The 19,343-nt window shown below is 39.9% G+C and overlaps 1 protein-coding gene across 7 annotated transcripts in view; it reads left to right on the top strand.

Moving 5' to 3' along the window:
• The first annotated feature begins 920 nt into the window (after positions 1-920).
• Positions 921-19,343, top strand: part of WIPF3 (WAS/WASL interacting protein family member 3) — a 35,100-nt gene continuing 16,677 nt past the window's right edge. Inside the window, exons 1-2 of one of the 7 annotated variants that reach the window (XM_032108896.1) lie at positions 921-989; positions 14,927-15,097. In XM_032108896.1, the coding sequence (XP_031964787.1) occupies positions 14,982-15,097 (116 nt within the window). In that variant the 5' untranslated portion in view covers positions 921-989; positions 14,927-14,981. Of the gene's footprint in view, positions 990-1,161; positions 1,294-2,065; positions 2,527-14,926; positions 15,098-19,343 lie in introns of those variants that run through there. The other 6 variants (XM_032108909.1, XM_032108869.1, XM_032108919.1 and 3 more) reach the window with 6 other exon arrangements.

Here is a 19,343-nt window from a genome sequence, read left to right as displayed (position 1 = left end):
AGCAGAAGTGCCACAACAGCCCATTGTTGACTTTCCACCAATCTCAGGCTGACATTGCCATCATTCAGGTCCAAGTGACATTGATTTGTCCGGACTGTTTCATAAGCAAGCAAGGCAACATAAAACCCCATTTTACATTTCTGTAATTAAACAGGTTTTCCAGAGAAATCCAGTGAAGATGGGTCTGCCTCTCAGCCACCTGAAAACACCATCCAAAGGCTGCCAGGCAGACCAGAGTCCACATTATGATTTTTAAGTTATTCATCAGTATCCTCATGCCTGAGGCACTCACACATGACAATCAGCGGGTGCCCCATTCTTCCAGCTGTCTGGGAGACTGCTCCACTGCAACTCCCTTGCTCTGACAGAAACATGGAAGGCTCATTAGGGCAAGACCTTAATGTTCCCATCTGCAAGCAGCCTTGGAATAAATCCAGAAGAAAACAAGATTATTTTTTTTTCCAGGTGCTTCTAGTAGTGCAGAATCAGGGGTACAAAAGCCAAGGACACCCAGCCAGCTCCAAGTGCAAGGCCCTCACGGTACTGCTGGGCAGAAGTGGCTTGGCAGGTGGACGTCTTTGGGCAGGGGGAGAAGGTAGTGCCATCTTTTTTCCGTGTCATGGGGCAGCACTGTGGCATCCACGTGGGCTTTTAAAAATATCTTTAGCTCTGCCGAGGCACCAGCATGTGGGAGGGTGCGCCAGGCTGCAGCTGGACTTCACCCTCGCACCAAAGTCGCCGCGTTCCCAGGGGTGGGGATGGAAAGTGGGACCCGCGGGTGGGCGGGGTGTGTATGAGTGTGCATGTGTGTTAAATTACTACTTTTAAAAATATATATTTATTTTTATTCCCTCGTGAAGACCGGGGCGGGCTTTTTCCCCTCAGGATCTTAAGATCCCTGCGCTCCTTCCCCCGCCCCCGCCAGCGGAGACTGGCGCCCTCTGCCCGGGAGGAGCCGCCCCGGCCCCGACGGCACCGTCGCCGAGCAGGTGGGCGCGGAAGGGGCGCGGCGGCGGGGCTGGGGGTCCCCGGTGTCCCCGGGCTCCCTCACAGCTTCTGTCAGTCGAGGCGGGGGCGCGGTCGCCGCCTCCCCCCGGTCGCCGCTGGGGCCGGGCCGGGGCTCCCCCCGCGCTGCGGGGGCAGAGACGACTCGGCGGACAAAGTTCGGGCCGCGGCTCGGCCCCGGCCCCGGCAGCGCCCGTCCGGCGGGCAGCGAGGGCGCGGGGTGACCGGGACACCCGCGCCCCTGGGATGTGGGTACTCCCGGCGGCGGAGCAGGAAGCGTGGCTGCAGGTCAGGCACGGGCTGTGCGCGGTGCTGCTCCTCTTTTGCCAAGCAGAGGAACACGGGTTGTTTTCAGGCGGCGGTGGATGGGAAGAAGTTTTTTTTTTCCTAGTTCTCGTCCTTGAAGTAGATGTGGTGGAATAGGTCAGCCGAGAAAACGGGGCTGACTGTGAAAACTACTGTGTATTAAATACTTACGTTCATATTGGAGGGGGGATGCTGGAGAAATGTTGGAAAGAAGCTCTTAAAGATTTAATAATAATTAACATGGATAAAATTGAGACTAAAATCTAGTGACTTTCGCATCAGCCTGTTTGCGCTAATACGGAGCGACAGGGACTGTGTTGGTAAAGGGTAGCATGCGGATTTTTTATTTCTCTTTGGATATGCTCGGAGTTTGCAAAGGCATGGAGATGGTGGGTTATGTGACAGCCCGCATCCCTGGGGTGTGGAGGCGGGGTGGGTTTGAGTCGCACAAGAAATTCTGGGGTTTGAGAATAGGAAGGACACATGAGGCCAACATGCCTTAATTTTGTTTGGTCCTGAAAGTGGAATATTACTAAGCGAGATTTCTGAAAGATAGCAAAATAAGTCTGATTTAGGAGAGGAAACATTGATATAAGATAAAGTTTGAAGATTTCCACACAGAACGGTCGTGGAGCAGTCTGGATGTACGGGCTAAAGTCTGCAAGTGCTCCTGCTGATTCAGACAGTGACATATTGCTGAAATTGCGATAGCAGTGATACCTGTTACTGTGCACGCCGCATGAATCAAGTCGTTGAACTGCTTCCTGATACAATCAGGGTTTTCAGTTTCTCCATCTGTACGACCAGCACAAGTTCCTGTTTATTTAACAACGTGTGTTTGTATAATCAATGTTAACATTTTCCGTTCACGTGCCTTGTACTTGTCTTGGTTTTGAAAAGTAGTGAAGGACAAGCCATAGGGCAGATGATCAAGGACATGCATGCAACTTCATTCCGTGGTGGCCGTGGGAGCTGGGACACTTGTTAGGTCCGTGTGCGTGGGGATGGTTCCCGTTCGCTGCGTGAACCTGTGACCCAAAACAGTGTCCCGGCTGGAATGCGCAGGCGGTGCCGACGCTGCTGCCACCCACGGCTCGTACGGGACATTTCCCTGCGTGCAGTGGAAGGGTTGAGTCTGCCTTGCTGTCAGGTACCGGCTTCCATGTGCAAGGTAACATATGAGAAGCTCAGTGTGGGACCCTTAAAGCAGATTGCGTGAGTGTGCTTTTTTAAATTGATAGACTGCTTCAGCTGTTTTGCTGTAGATGGTGACAAAATCTGGGTTAGACTCATAACCACGAAGAATGCTGTGGGAGTTGATGTTTTTCCTGGAGAAGATGCAGGTTAGGGAATGGGGCTTGCAATTTAAGTATGAAACTTCTTTTATTTGTCTTTTTTAATCAAGGATATATATTCTCTAAAGACAGGGGTGTATAAATAGTTTGATCAGCTTTGCATACAGACTTTGGTTGCTTAGGGGCAGATGCAATGCTTAATTCATTAGCTGCAGTGCTCAAGTTCTTGGTGGTTTGGATCTGTGCCTGAAAATGATTGAGATGCACTTGAAATTCAGATTCTGTGATTGTACTGCACTGGAAAGGGCAACATATGACTGTATTTATCAAATTATGTATTATAATACAAAGCATCTTCCTCTTTTTTTCTCTCACTCCTTCTGCACCTACAAGAGGAAATATAAACAAAGATCCTGTAGCATCTCAATTTCTGTTACTGCAGTAGGGGAATAGACAGTCAATATTTGGAGTCTGTACATAATGACTACTAAATCTGAATTTGCAGAAAGTATTTAGATTGTTGATTTTTAGCAGTGAATCAAAACACAGAAGTGTCACATCTCAGCAATCACACCGTGAAAGTCAGCACTGGTTGTTGAATGTCCTAACAGGATATAGCCAGATGCTAATAGATGATCTTTATACTTAGTAATTTTATTGCCTGATGAGGTCAGTATTTTGGGAAACTCATTGTCCTCTGAAAAGAAGGCCTTGAACAGAAAATAGTATCTTAGTCATAACAAATAGAAAAATATTTGCACACTTTAAGAGAGAGATGTTGAGAACTCCGAAGTAGAATAACACAATTTAGTATTTTACATCTAAAATAAATATTAACTTATGTTAAGTATTAAAAAGTTTAATATTAATATTTTTAAATACTTTAGCTCCAAAGAGAAGCAAAACATTGAAAATATTGATATCAAATCTCTTTGTAATTCATAACTCACAGATAAGAATTACATTATTTTTTCAGAAGCATTTGCTTTTGTGGAAGCTTTTCTTCTCTGTGCTCTGTGACTGGGACAAATTCTGTTCAGTCATGCAGAGTAGGTGAGACTGGACAGGCTCAGCTCAGCTTTCTTGCCCTGTAAGTTACTGATCCTGCATGTGTGTGAGCATCTGCTGCATTATTATGTGCGTATTTTATGCAGTTCATTTAAGCTCTAATAAATGAGATCACAGATGAAAAGTTGAAACTCTGGGGAAATATTTGGCTCTGCTATGCCAGAATAAAGATTCCTGTCTTCTTCAGAGTGTATGTGAAATTAGTATCTAAATAAACATAATAATCAAGTGAGATATCCAGTAAAGTCTTTTATCTAGAAGTCTTTAGTACTCACATTACACTGAGTTACCAGTGGCTGCTACGCAGTTTTGAGATGCAGCTTTCTGGAATGCCTTTAACACTGTTCTTATAGATCTTCCTCAATTAGTCTGTGTTCTTACACAAAGTAGTTACTGTCTTTGAAAGACTGAAGCTTTCTGAAAACGGGCTTATAGTAGCAAAACCTTCATGGTACTTCACAGTTGCTTTTTTATCTGCGGTCATTCTGCATCAGGGTTCTCTGGTGGCTTTGTAGCCAGGATGAACAGAGATATAAAGAGTGTTATATTTGCAAACAGAAAAAAATGTCCTTGGGGTTTCCAGATTGGAAAGAAAGAAACTGTATTTTTAGACAAAATTGTATTTTTTTGAGCACACCCACCTTAATTTGACTTCTGAGTATTATGAAGTGGACTCATTCAGTATTACATACATGACAGCTGTAAAGCTGCCTTTTCATTGCTTTGAAAGTATGTGAAACAGCTAAAGGATTTTCGGGAGATGCGAAAACATGCCACGGTAATTGAAACAACAGCTGAAACAGATTTCACTACCAGAAATATCTCTCTCTCAAATAAGATCATGCATCTTCTTTGCATTGACCCTGTGTCAGCTTTCACCATTGTACAAATAGATATATATAACCCTCTGTGGTGCGAATGGTGTCACTCTGTAGCCAGCCCAGGCAGAGCAGAGCAGCACAGCACCTATGCTATAGCTACAGTGTTAAGTGCTGAAGTGAAAAGCAGAGGAAAACTGGGCCAAAAGTCCCTACAAGATTAAGTTCTCTAAGCATAAGAACAGAAAATTCAGCGTGAAAGCACTTGCTCAGTCTTGACCCTGCTCTTACAAGTGTCTAAGAATACTAAACAAACTGTGTCTGCTCTGCAGCTTCTGTGTAATGGATATTCTACAACCTTCATTTACACTGGTGGCAACTGCAGTGTCTGCCTTGACAAATGGAAGTGTTGGCTATAAATTACAGTGCTTCTGCTTCATTCATAAGAGAGGGGTAAAATGAATGAAGTGAATGAGTAAGTTCAGAGATAGTAACCCCTTTGTGCTGGTCTCTTTCACGAGCCATACACAGGTCTGTAAATGACTGCTGTACCATTTAAGTTTTCCTAGTTCTCTATCATGTTTTCCATAAGTAACAAAAAAAAAAAAAAGGAGGAGAACAGAATATGGTACTGGATCACAAAGAAGGTCTTGGGATTTTTCGTTCCTCTTTTGTACTTTATTGTTTAAAGCTATTATAGTATTTCTTTCCTAACTGGCATAGTTTTGTGTGAGAGAAAAATATGTATGCACCAGCACTACTGATGTGTATAAAACAGTCCTGACAGGTTTTTGGCTTTTGTCCAAGTCAGTTACACATTTTTAATGTGCTAAAGAAGAAAGTAAATAACCCTATATCTGTTCAAAATCTATAGACCTGCTGTGTTAGTTGAGTAGACACATAAAGAAAACCATGAGGCGCATAAAAGGCAAGCCAGGCTTACATACCAGGAAAACAGACTGGGGCTTTAGCAACTTATTTTCAGAGGGAATGTTTGCTCCTCTTGGGGATATGTAAATCACTGCAAAAGTATCTGTCAAATTCTGCCTGGGATTTGGACAGAAAGTTGCTTTTATTGGTCAGTTGTGTGAGTGTGAACAGCTTAACACGTTAGAGATGTTACTTCTGTTGATGTAGATTGTGTTTCTTTGAATATTTTCAGACTTATACCCTAAAGAACTGATCTCACTTCCACTGAAAACAAAGGAAAATTTGGCATAAAAAAATAAGAGATGGATTAGTCCTTAGGTTAGTAAATTGGCAGAGGGGGTGGAGACTCTCTGTAATGTACTGTGTGAGTGATAGATGTGGGGCCTAACAGGGCATTTAATGCAGAATGAAAGCCGTTTTTAGCCTTGAAATGACTAAGTAGCAAGGAAATTATGCAGAAGCAGATTGTACAAAATATTCTTGGATCAAGTGATCATGAGTTTACATTAACTTAACATTAGGACAACTGATGCAGTTCCACGTGGGGGTACTTGGGCTTGCTCTGAACAAGCTGTACCAAGAGCTGCAAAGGCCTGGTGTAGTTGCAGAACGAGTATACTGTGGTTGCTTTGCTCCTTTCCTCTGCCCAGACTGTTTTACCTGCTTGTTTTTCTCCAATACTTCAATCTTTTATCCAATCCATCAGGTGGGGCTTTGTACATTGGCACTAATACTTACAAGTTCTAGTCAGGATATACATCCTGATATCTCCTAGAATCACATTTTCTGGGTTTTTTTTGCAGAGCTGGATCAGCCTAGCTCTGCATTTCTTCTGTTTTTTCTCAGTACTAATAGCCTGTGCTATTATGCTCTAGTATCATCATGCAGAGTTACTTACTTTTGCACCATGCACAGTGTTTCTTTCCCCAGGGCAGACAACTCTACCTTTTAAATAAAATGCCTCTTCTCGCCTAGCCTTGCATCAACAGCAGGCAACAGGTGCTGTGAATGGTGACATGGGCAAAGAAAGTGGAGTGGGAACGGAGAGACTGGTAAACCACTAGAAAAGGGACGAAATATTCACAAAGTGAAATAAAGAAAGAGGAAGGGCCAGATCCAGACTGGTTAATGTGAAATTTGAAGTCCAAAACCAGCATAAAACCTCACACCAGAATTCAGGGGAGCAAGTGAGTCCTCATCTTTAACCTGCTTGGTCTGATGGTAGCAGATACTGATTGCTCTGAAAGTATACTTGGGAGCTGTTCACAGAAAACCACTTTTCTCCTTTGTGCCTATAGTAGATACAAATGCAAAAATATCTTCTATTGCCATTTAATCTCTAGAATCATTTTCCTTCTTCATCAGGCAGCAAAGTTAGTTGAGTGTTTTCGGATCCCTGATGTTCATTGCTTATGCCATGTGTACAGGTAGGTATCAAACACAAATTCCTCTGTAAATATAATGACTTTCCCAAGAAATTACAAATGAAGTCCTTTAGTAAGTTAAAGGGTTGAAACTTCAGTTTAATAAATTCATATTGTTTTTTTCTGAGAACTTTGTTTTACTAGCAATTCAGAACTAGGTCTACAAATCAAAACATCTTTTGTCTGGGATTATTTTTTTTGTTGCAATTGAAAATGACTGCAATTTGTTGTTCATTGTACAAAGTAAAATCATTTTCCTGAGTAAATGGATGTAAGATTGGAGCTAGATACTTTGGGCACCGTCTTTAAAAACAGCTAACAATTTTCTGTACAAGAAGACATATTTACACCTTTATGCACACAGGAAGTTTGATATCAGCTTTGACACTCAAGGGACAATGAGAACATATTGCATATTATTTTTTCAGAACAATGAGTTAGTTAAAATAGCAAAAATGCAATATTATGGTAGCATAGCAAGGCTTTCTTAACAACACAGGGGTTTATAGTTAGGTACTTGTAAATATGGAAGCCTTACCTTGGTGTAAAGACCATCTGAGATGAAGCTATCAATTATGTCATTGAAATGGAACAGCAGCTTCAATGGGATTGACAGAAAAGGACATGAAAGTGAGAATGAATAAGCATGTTCAGAAGTTACAGTTTAAATTGTTAGGCCTTTAGGGCTAACATTTTTACCACTGGAAATTGATTTGGAATGGTAATTAGGTAATCACAACTTCACTGAAAACCAAAATCAAAGCTTCCCTGTCTTTCTTTGAGGTGAGGATTTCCCTGGCAACTTATTCCTGCAGGTCATTGTGTTTTACATCCCTTGTGAAAGACAGTTCTCCTTATCACATACGGTGACCACAGTCCATGCTGAGGCCTCATACTGTATTGCAGGAAAGAATGGTGCATGTTTAACAGCAAAATTTATTTTTCTTGCATGGCCAGTATTAGATTGTCTCTTAAGCTGGTAGCTATCAGCCTGATGTGGCATGCATACAGGTTTCTGTAAATTTATCTTTTCTACATGTAAAGCTCTGAAAATAGAACCTCTGATAAAATTTCATGTGGTTGAAAGTGGAAATTTCAGAATTATTTAAGAACTGGATTTTTAAAGTCCTCTAGTCTTCCGATACCCACGTTTGCAAATTCTTTTCACTTGACTGACATTTTAAAACAGGGTTTGAGCTGTCTATAGCAAATATAGAAGAGCAAGATGCTGAATACTGCCTTGTTTGCATTTTCTATTTTGATGCTAGCTACTTAATTGGAAAGCAAAACTTTCTTCTGTTAAGGAAATTGGTTAAACAATGTTTGAAATTTTTTTTTGTGGAAACCATTCTGTGTACAGGTATACTTTTCAAATAACTCTGTATTATACAAATACAGAGTAAATAAATATATGATTAACTATAAAGGAATATATCATTAATAATTATGTGAAAAAATACAATTAGCTTCTTAGCAGAAGCTTCAGAACTTGCAAATGTTAACCTGAAACATCAAATTACCTCTACAGAGAGAGATCAAGCGCTGCTCACACTGATACTCTTGAGGAGTGTAAGAGTAAACAGCTGTCTTCAGAATGTGGCAGTGACCTTGAACTTCTACTGAGCTGCACTTTCTTTAGCTTAGGCCAATGATTAACTTTGCTATTATCAAATACACCATTGTTTGTATATCTGGCAGTGAAACAAGCCGTGTCTGTCTTTGTGTGGATGATGCGGTATTAATTTCAAGGAAACCCTTCATATAAATTGTTTCCTTTGAAAAGTTATGTCTTTGTGCAAGTCCTAATTACTTCTAATTTACCTCATTTGTCTTTGGACTCTCTAACTTCAGGTTAACACTACTATAGGCACAACATATTTCTTGTTGGTATGTGTTGTTCTTTTACTCTTTATTTGAAAGAGGATGATGAATTCTCTTATTCTGCTCCCTTACAATCAGTCATCTATGGCAGATCCCCATGGAGCAGAGGAAGCTACACCCTGAAATAGTCATATGTAGGGATGTGAAGTCATCTGTGCAGCTTTGCCTCTGAAGGGAGGTTTGTCAAGCCATAGCACTGTAATTTCTGCCCTCAGCCCCATAGGGAGCCCAGCAGAGATCTGCTCACAGCACACATGGAAGCAAGGCGTCTTCAAATTCCTGTCCTGCTGGGTCAGCCCTGGACAGCTTGTGGCAATTTTATCAGGCTTCTGACAGAGTAAGAATCATGCTGGGTTTTTTTCAGGCAGAAAGGGGATGCAGCCCTTAACTGCATTAAGGGTGGTGGAAATAGTCCAAGCTGAGGGAAACTTACGGTCCTTGGCTTAAATTCAGGATACTGTTACGTGCTTTGAGACAATCCTGCAGACCCTGTAGAAGACCAGTGCTGCTTGTAAGTGTTTCATCAGGTATTTAATGGAGAAAGAGCCCTTCATTAAGGTTTGCACATTCCAATGAAATTGAAAAAGCCAGATTCTGCCTTTAGTTGCAGTGATGTAAGTGGTGACCGAGAGCAGAAATTTCTCTCAAGTTGTACACAGTTCAGGTGTACAACTGTTAGGAGATGGTGAAAGGCTGGAGTTTTCTTAGTCAGCTGTAGGAATATACATGTGAAAGTCTTAATATACATATAGTAAGATTGGTATGTGTATGGGTGTTTGCCTTTCTTCTGTAAATGAAGGTTCTAACAGTTTGACACTTTTGCACAGTTCTTAAATGTCTCAAATGCAGCAGAGACTATCAGCTCTTTTGTGAATGGGGTTATCTTTGCAGGGTGAAAAAGAGACAGGATATTCAGAGGCTCTACCTTGATTCTTCCTTGTTCTGTTCTCTAAACACAAAATGTCATTAACACTCTAAAAAGAAGAAAAGATGTAGCATCCAATGCTTAAAAATTAAATGGTTTGATTCTCTTAAAATTAGAATCTAGACCAGAACATTCCAAACAGAAGCTTTTTTCAAGTCTTTTCCAGTTGTGTGATAGTGACAGCAGGAAAGTTGATCTGTGTAACACACATCTACTCTTCTGTTTTTAATCTTCCCTGCATCTACACGTGTTGTATTGTCTTTAAAAGATCTATGGAGTGGACATACCAATGATTTCAGCTGTTCTTCAGTGATGTTTCACAGGAGCAAATGGGCACACTACTACACTCATTGTCTACTTTTCAGATCATGAAAGTTGAGCAGATGCTTAGTGATGCTGTTTTTTCACAAGTGATTTTGAAATTATTTGACTTTTCTGTTGAAATATAAGGACTTAAAAGCTGTAACTCAGAACAGTACAGTTAATGAGGAAATCGTATTTTATTATATAAAAGTTGATTAAAAGATAAAACCAGTTTGTGGTCTACTTTTTTCTTCAGTTTTTAGTCAAGAAAATAAGACCAATATTATAGATTAGGTTTCCTGCACACCTTTGAAATATCCACCCCAGCCTCTCCTTTGAAGGAAGAAAACCTGTACATTTCCCCAAAGCTGTATTACCTACTTCAGAGTGTACAGCTGCAGTGATTGTAAATCCAGTAATAATGAATCAGTTTTTTTGCAGTCCTTTCTCCAATTTGGTTATAAGAGTCAGATTTTCAATTCCAACTGTGTTGTTTCATATTAATGACTATACCACCTAAAGACCTAAGGACATTGGCCATTTAAAAAATACCCCTATTTAGAATTTAATGCATTAATGCATATTATGCACATTTAAATAATTGTGATTTTTTTTTCCCTCTGTCTTTTCCCCTTCTAGACATTGTACTAAATTGAAGGTACAGCTGTTTCATGCATTTCCTTTCCTTGATGGGTGAAGGTATTTTAGAATAGTTTTTGCAGGCACACCTGTGGTGGTTCTGCTGAATGTCAGTGTGGCAGGAGACATGTCAACTGCTGTCCAAAATCCACTGTTTCTTAGTGTGGCTCTCTGCTCCCATCAGGATTTTGTTTTAGTGTGAGCCCTGCACTGCTGCTGTGGCAGTGACACTTCAGGAGGAGACTTTTGGGAAGCGTTTGGATCAGAGTTTGTGCATGTCTGGCAGCTGGGCAAAGTGAGAACAAAGCTACAGAAAAGCTTAGGCAGAGGTTTTGAGTTTCCCACGGGCAAATCCAGGACAAGATTGAAAGAGCAGTCCATGAGGAAGAAAGATCTTCACCTCCTCTGTCTCGTTGACACTTTAAAATTAAAGTCTGGGTGAAGACTTTATTTGGGCCTTCAGAAATGTAGAGATTGAGTTCTTACATTGATCACTGTAGTGTGGTTCTTAAACCCAGCTGCTATTCAAGCATGTGTGGTGAGAACACACAAGGAACAATCTGTAACACCTGAAATTACCAGGTTTAGAATTATCCTTACCAACAGAACAAAAGAAGACCAATTGTTTTGAGATCAGAGAAGAGTAATAATATTCTCTGACTGATGAGAAGTTCACTGCCTTGTGAGAAGTAAAACAACTCAAAAAGTATAACAAGTCCTTGTAAATGTACTTTTGAATTAAAATTCTTATATTCCACAAAGCTGATGCTGAGCAGTAGAAGAAACTATTTTGCTTGGAACAAGGTAGAGTCATCTGCAGTGGAGTGCAAATGGGATCAAACTAAGAGAAGGAGAAATTAGGCTGCGTGTCAGGCAATTTGAACTAAAAGAGTTATTTGGGAAAGAGCTTCCCAAGGGAAATAATAAAAGCCACATTATTTGGGACACCTAAAATTAGAATACAGAAAGCACTAAAAAAAATATACAACCTTGCTTTGGTAGGGAGATGGACTAGAACAGGCAGGGTTTGGGATTTTTTCTCTTTTTTTGCAATAAATTCTACAATTGTTGGGCTTGATTCTGTTTTGTGATGTTTAAGTCAACGAAAGATTTACATTGCTTCTTGTCTTAGGAAACTGAGGTTAAACATACAGGCTTCTCTCCTCCACCTATTGCCAGCTTTTTGAATTGTATCTTTTTATTTCTTTCCCTCAGGAGTAGTTCAGACCCTTCTCTTCCAATTATAGGCATGTATATTTAAAGGAGTGGAGAAAGGTCACATGTGTCTTAAGGATCCTTTGTAGCATTTCCCTCTTGCCTGGCTCTTACAGACACTAGAGCTGATCAGTATGATACTCCTTTTTTTGTTTTAATTCAGAGTTTATTTAGATTATTATGTGGAAATCCATGAACTCGGCATGTTCTGAAGCTATTGTGTGAAATTGCTGACCATGGTTTTTTATATAATATGTATAATATATATACTATATTATATATATTTATTTAATATATCTATTATTTTTATATATATATTAAAAATATATATATATATAAATATAATGAGAGTTTAATTAAATACAGCCTTTAACCAAGGAACAGAGGCCTCCAAGTAACATATGTTGATGTATTGGAAGTGTTGCAGCCTTCTCCATAATTTTCTTCCAATACAGTCCACGTGAGATAGCTGCAGTATTACAAAAGAGGTTCTCGTAGCCAATCCTACATATTAAAAAGTGTAGATCATGCAGTTATGACTAAAAGCTAAGAGCCAAATGTTTTTTATTGTAAGTTAGCTTGAAGATTCCTGCCTTTATCAACATGCAGCGTCTACTTGTGAGGTGGCAGCGCTCCTTACAAAGACCGCTTGAACAAATAGAGCCCCAATGTGGAAAATGGTTCTTCATTGTGTAGGCATTACCCTGTAACAGTGCTGGTATAAAAACCATGAATTTTAATGAATTTAAAAAGCATGCCAAGGTCAGGACATCGAGCCTTTGAATTTGTGGTAAGAGATAAAAGATGGTTTATTTGTAGGGGGTTTGAAACAGCATGGGAGGAAAGCTCTATGGTGTCTCCAGTATTTCATTCAAGGGCTGTGTGTTATAACCCCACTAAATGCATTTTTCCCTGATGCCACTGGACAGGAGGATATGGGAGTGGGATATATGGTGAACATTTCCTCTGCACTGAATTTTGGGTTGTAGATAGTCACACAGTTTCTAGTCCTTGAATTTTGGCTGCATCATTTGGAGGAACAGGTGCTGGGGCAGGGACTGGTAGAGAGGCAGCTAGAAAAGTCATCTGATGGCATTTCAGATTGTGACTTTTAAATAGCAAGAGCCGATTCCCATTTCCTCTCTCCCGCTGCTGCTTGCCTCCAGTGTGCTCAACCTCCTGCTGCCATTCATGTGGTCTGCCACAGGAGCGTGGGTTCTATTTTTTTTTTTTCTAATTTGACTAAGAGCATATTTTCCATTCTAAATCCTTAATGAAGACAAAAGGTCTGTATTGCAGGGTAGGAAGATACTAGCCCGAAACATATTATTAGCTGGGAAGACTCATTCTCCTTATGTCCATGTTTTTGAATGGCTTAATTGAGGAAAAGAGATATCTTCTGATAACGGGTTTTTGAATAGGGCAACGAGGGTGGAATGGTGGAGATGCTGTGATGCCAGCTTTCTTGGAAAGCTTCGTTAAGTGATTATTAAAGTGATTGCAACCAATTCTGTTACATATCAGGGTGCTTTGATATGCCAGTCCTTTGAATAGCAATCTCTCAAGGGAGAAAGTGAGCATTTCAGAGGCTCTGCATGTTTAATTTCTGACTGATCTCCCATTAAGTATTTTACAAGATAGAGAAGGAGAAAAATACTCAGATATTATCTGGATATTGTTCATGTACACTAGGTAGGAAGTGAACAAGTCTGCATGTACATTTTAATTTCACTGCCTGTTCCAATCTAACCCTCAAACAAAACAGCCAGATATTCCCCAGATATACAAGACTGTAACTTGCCTCATTTCTGTGTCGTCTTCTCTCCTGAACTTTTCCAGATTTAACTGTCATGCCTCCTCCTTGCACAGATGATTCTGGAAAAGAGTGGAGTGTCTGCTTTTAAAAATAAAGGGAAAACCAGGGGGAATTGGGTCTGGGAATTGTGGTCTTTTCAACTTAACATCCATTTCTAGTAAAACATCAAAATGTGAAAAATGTTTTTAAGACCTTGCAGGAGACAGGAAAACAAATTATCACCTAGAGAGATGTATAAAGAGAAAATGCGAGACACCAATGTAATTTCTTGTTAAGATAAAGCCTTGCAGACAGGAAAGACAAAGCATATGACATATTTTGTGTTATTGTAGAGTTTTTGATACTCTTTTATATGACATTGTGAAGAGTCTCAGAAGATAGTTGTGACATGATGGATGTAGAACGAGATGTAAAACTAGATGTGTTCAGAGCATTGATCCAAGTGTCACTACCAAAAGAAGATTTCAAGTATGGCTTGCAGAGGGCTCTCTTTGGCACTGCCTAGTACTTTCATTTGCAACTTTACTAATGAAATACAGGGGTTTCTTGTTAACTTTAAGGATGACTGAGTCATGCTGAGGGCTGGGTTAGGTATGAAAATCAGTGAGTGATGCACCATCATTCTCCAAAAAAATTTTTTTTAAAAAAGCATATAGCTTTTGTTGGAAGATACGTGTCTTTTTGTCAGTGTATTACTAAAGAATTGTGAAAATTAACATTTAAAAATGGCAGGAAAAACACATGACTTTAACACTTGAGATGTCTGGCCCTTGATATGATATCATTTGGTAATAGAAGCTTTAATTTGTAGAATTATTTCTTTATTTATTATTCAGTCGTGAGGGGGTTTTTTTTGGTTGTTGTTTAGACATTAAGTCCGCTGAACCTTAAAAAGTCCCTTACTCTCTCCTTAGAGCAGCAAACCTCTGGCTTAAAGTCAACAGAGTTTTTTTCCCAGCAGGAGAGTCTACATGTGGTCTACTGTGATTTGTTCTCTGCATTTCAGGGCTATGGGCTAGGTTAAGGCAAGATGTAATATTTGGACAGGCTAGCATCTACGCATTTGGTACTCATGGCACTGGCCCAGATCCGTGAGCTTGCTCTTTAGATGTATGTTGTCATCATAACTGTAATGAGGCTGTTCGTACTGTAGTTTTGGAAGCAGTGCAGTATAAAAGTCTTCAGTCTGCTGAGAGCTAGATATTTGGCCAATCTTCAGCTTGCAGAGCATAAACACATTCCTCTCTGTTTTTTCTTTTTATTCTTCCACTTTTCCTTCTCCTCCCTTCCTTCTCCTCAAGGACATAGACTTTGGCTATATTGTTCACAACTGCGTGAAGCTAGAAATCCGAGCGGATGCCTGTGCCACCACCGCCGCCACCACCTCCTCCTCCACCGCCTCCACCACCTTCTGGAGGGCCCCCTCCACCACCACCACCACCACCTTCTGGAGGGCCCCCTCCACCACCACCACCACCACCTTCTGGAGGGCCCCCTCCACCACCACCACTGGTAAGACTGACTTTTCATTTCTACGAGCAAAAGCTTAGCTGTAGTAGCCAGCTCAGAGCCCACAGGATTTTGGCATGGATATCTATAGCAAATATCTGGGGCAGATGTTTGTTTTGCTGGCACTGGTTCTTCTGTTCATTACAGCAGTGGTCTCCAAAGTGGGGTGTGTGAGATGATCCATTGGTGCATGGGATGAAAATACTGGAACTTCATCATACATGTGTACACTTTATAAAGAAATAAACCTATGTATATTGGGGTGCATGCTGAAAATTTTTTTTACTGCTAGGAGTGCAGGATCAAAAAGTTTAGAGATGATTAGAGTGTATATGGTGAGAATTCAGCATTTGTGAATACTTCTCCAGCCACAGGGAATTCATTTTTGTATTGGTAATGGACAGATGGTAAGTATTAGTTTCTTCATCCTTGTTCTTACAGCTCCTATTAAGACTCACAGTGTTCAGCTGTAGGTTTTGCCCTTTCTAGCACAGGGCGTCTTCTTCTTTTGTGCATGTGCAGGAACAATTACAGCTTGTAACAGATCATTACTGTGTGTGTCATGAAGTAGAACATGTGCCTTGCCAGCATGTTTGCAATAAGAGAAGGATGCTCTGGGTGAATATTCAGGGTATTACATTTTCATACCTTCACAATCAATTATTGTACCTATGGTACAATATTTAACTATTTAAGTAGTTCCTTGAATTCTGTGATCAATTGGTCATAACCTGTTTCTACATTGAAATTCTTAGACTTTTTTTGAAGGAGTAGAACCTGGCACAGTTGTGTTCAAGTCATAAAATCTCTCCTGACTGTTTTTCATATGTTTTTCTGTCACTGCTGTACTTATTTGCAGAGTATGTTAGCCTCTGTAGCAAAACAGTACATGGTACTTCAAATGTACTTCAAAAGTACTTCAAATTTATTTTTTTTTAAGAGCTACATTTCTCCCTTGCATTCCCTGGCATCTCTGCCTGTTTTGTTCCCAAGAAGGTCAGTTGTTTTTGTTTGGTACTGTTCATAATGGTCTTCTGTTATCTTTTTTCCAGAAGGAGGTTTCCTTGCAAGTTTCTCTCTGCTACTTTACAGGCTGAACCATTTTGTAAAACTCCCCATGAGTTGTGGAGATGAGGAGGAGGAGGATAAAGACAGCAAATGAAATAAGCAGTGTTTTATTCTTTTCAGCATTCAGTTTCAACTTTGGCACCATGAGCAGTGTTTCCAATTAACAATTCTTCTGGGCTGGTACACAACCTATACTTAGATACTGAAATAAGTGGGCTGCATATTGTGAGCAGCTTAATGCTCACAACTGCAATTAAAGTCAACAGAAGCTACAAATGTTCTTATCCTAATAAATTCAGATCAGTAAAGTATGTAGAGACATTTTTAGACTCCTCTAACATATGCCAATTGTAAATGACTTGAGAAAGCTAAGAAGACCCCTATGGATCATTATGAACAAGTTTAGGGTTTTTGTTTTCCATTCCCTTTTCTGACAACTAAAGCCACTACTGTGATAGGGTTTTGATACAAGAAGGCTTATTTTCATATTTTATTTGGATCATTCTGTTTCAAATGGGGTGGTCTCTGTACAAGACACGCAGAATTTAGAGTCAGCTTAATCTTGGTGACACGATACATACTAGGTGTGTTTCTAATTAATGCCTGATATTAAAGTCTTGCTTTTAATAAGTGTTGATACTAAAAAGAGCATATGAATCAGCACAAATAATTAGTAAAATAGTGTGGCAGAACATTGTTTTTTCCTGCAACAACAACATTACTTTTCCCTGTCAAAACTGTATGAGAGACAGGATCAGGAATCTGCCTGGTGAGTTTAGCAGAAGCACAGAGTAAGAGTCAGCTCTCCAGCTGGAGCCAAGTTACAGAGTAAAATCTTATAGTTGGGGAGTCTGCAAAAACTTGCTACAGACCCTGTTTTCTTTTACTAGATAGCCCTTTGCTAGAAATTGGCATTTGTCTTTTACAGTTGCTAAACTGCCCAGCTGTTGTTACAGCTGCTACAGCAAGATCTACAGTTGGGGGATGGAAGAAGGAACAATTTTAACAGGCATGTAGCTTTAAGGAAAACCTTCAAAGCAAATAAGTCATTATTTGGCCAACAGCTGGAAAAGTTCCAAAGTAAACAGCACAGTGATTTTTATTATACTGGTATGATTAAACCAGAGTAACATTTGCATGTTAGCAAATAAAAGTTAGGTTTTAATTTCACTATTGATATGCAGGTGAGCCACTAGTTTAACTTACTTGATTTATGTTAAAAGAAAAATGCCTGTGTGTAGGTGGGGGTTTTAGAATCCTGTCGTTTTTCATGATGCTATGGCAGGGGTACCATAGACTTGCCTTGCTTTTCTAGTTATGGATAATAGCCACACTTTCCCCTTGCTTTCATTATCAAGAGATTTTTAGCACATGTAGTCACCACGTTATCTTTTTTACTACACATTTTCTTCATGAATATTGTGAGCCATGATCCCAAATAATTTTGCAGTCCTTACTTCATGGAAATTCTAACCACTGTTGGCACGTAGCTTTTTCGTCCTGTTAACTCCTTCCTAAGGCAGAACAAAGGTTCTTTCCTAGTGTTTTCTAAGATTTTTGGCCTTGTTCCTACAGTTTTCTAAGACTTTTGGACTTCCTGATACTCTGTAAGTACTTGTACTGAATTTTATTCACAGAATTTTTTACAAGATAATATAAAGTGATTTGGAGATGGTATTTAAGACATGCTAGGAGCCACCTGTGCCCAACAGCCAAAAAGTTACTGGCTGTAAGAGCAAACTTAAAAGAAAACGATGTGGATTTCTCAGGATGGAATGGTAGAGTGGCTGAGTCAAAATGTAAATATATCTAATTAGATTAATTGAGCATGTCTTCAAATGCCTGCCTTCTGGGGGTCATAGAGATGAGAGGGGTGAGTAGGCAGGATAAAACTGTGCCCTGATGTATTTTCTGGCACTAGCTTACACAATTCAGATCTCTTCTTGTTTCCTTTCCCCCTACATCTTAACAAAGCACACTTAGAAAGGAGGCATAGGGTTTCGTTCCAAAGCTCTTTTAATTTATATGTATGTCATGTAAGGTTCTTTCATAGAGTTTCTGTTGGTGGTGTTGGGGAAGAGGGTGGTAGGTTTGGAGCTTTTTAAAGCTTTCTGCTCATCAAAATCTTCATTTTATTCCCCCTTTATTTCTTTTACCGCTCTTGCCTTTAAGTTTGGCATATGAGGCAACCAGGTTAGTTTTGGTTTGCCATATTTTCTAGAGTTGGTGCCACCACCGAGACTGATTAAAATTTTTCTTCACCTAATTTCCCAAGAAAAGGACCAAGAGATAATTTTGCTTTGATAAACCCTGTTCACTTATTACATGCAGTGAGGGCTGCTGACTGCTGTGTAGCCTCTGTATATGTGAATCTCTAATGTTATCATCAGTCATCACCTGTCAAAATGTTCATATTGAAGGAAGTGTGGATGCATAGCAGCCCTGCTGGGTTGTGCCTTACTCAGAGATGTTGGTTTAATGATTCATGTTTTTGGAATTTAAGAAAGTACTTCTGTTCTCTTTAGAATTGTTATGATTAAAGTCTTAGCATAGGAATTAACCCCCAAAATCACAATGGATAAAGCTCATAAAGTAGCACCAGGTGTTTATTTGCTGCCTTGTGGCACACTAGAAACTAGGATAGCAGGAAGAGAAAGTAATATGCTTACTTTGGTGATAGAAATGTGAAACTTGAAACAATGATGAATGCTACACTAGCATGTAGATGAATCTGAATGATTACCTCATTCTTATTTAGTTAAAATTTAAAAAATAATTAAAACCAGAATTACTGTTGTAGACAAACCTGTCGGTGTTTACCAAGTTTATTATTCTCATCTTATTTTCTACTCTTGTAATACAAAATGCAGAAAAGCAATTTCTCATGATATAATGCTGCGATAAAAGCATAATTTACACAGAGGAAGGATTTCCAAGGTTCAGAAAAACATCACCTGATAGTTTTCCTTGGGGGATGTTTTTTTCCCTCCTTCATGCAGTTGTTAGATTGAAAACCTTGCTGAGCTGTTTCCTTCAGCCTTCCGAAGAAATTCAGAGAGCTAGAGTGTTCATCTGAAGTTGTGTGGGAGTTGGTTTTGCTCCTATGACATTTAGCACTACTGTTCTTTGGAAAGAGAACAA

The sequence above is a fragment of the Corvus moneduloides genome, chromosome 1 (genome assembly GCF_009650955.1).
Source record: "Corvus moneduloides isolate bCorMon1 chromosome 1, bCorMon1.pri, whole genome shotgun sequence".
NCBI lineage: Eukaryota > Metazoa > Chordata > Aves > Passeriformes > Corvidae > Corvus > Corvus moneduloides.
This window is presented reverse-complemented; position numbering and strand designations above follow the sequence as displayed.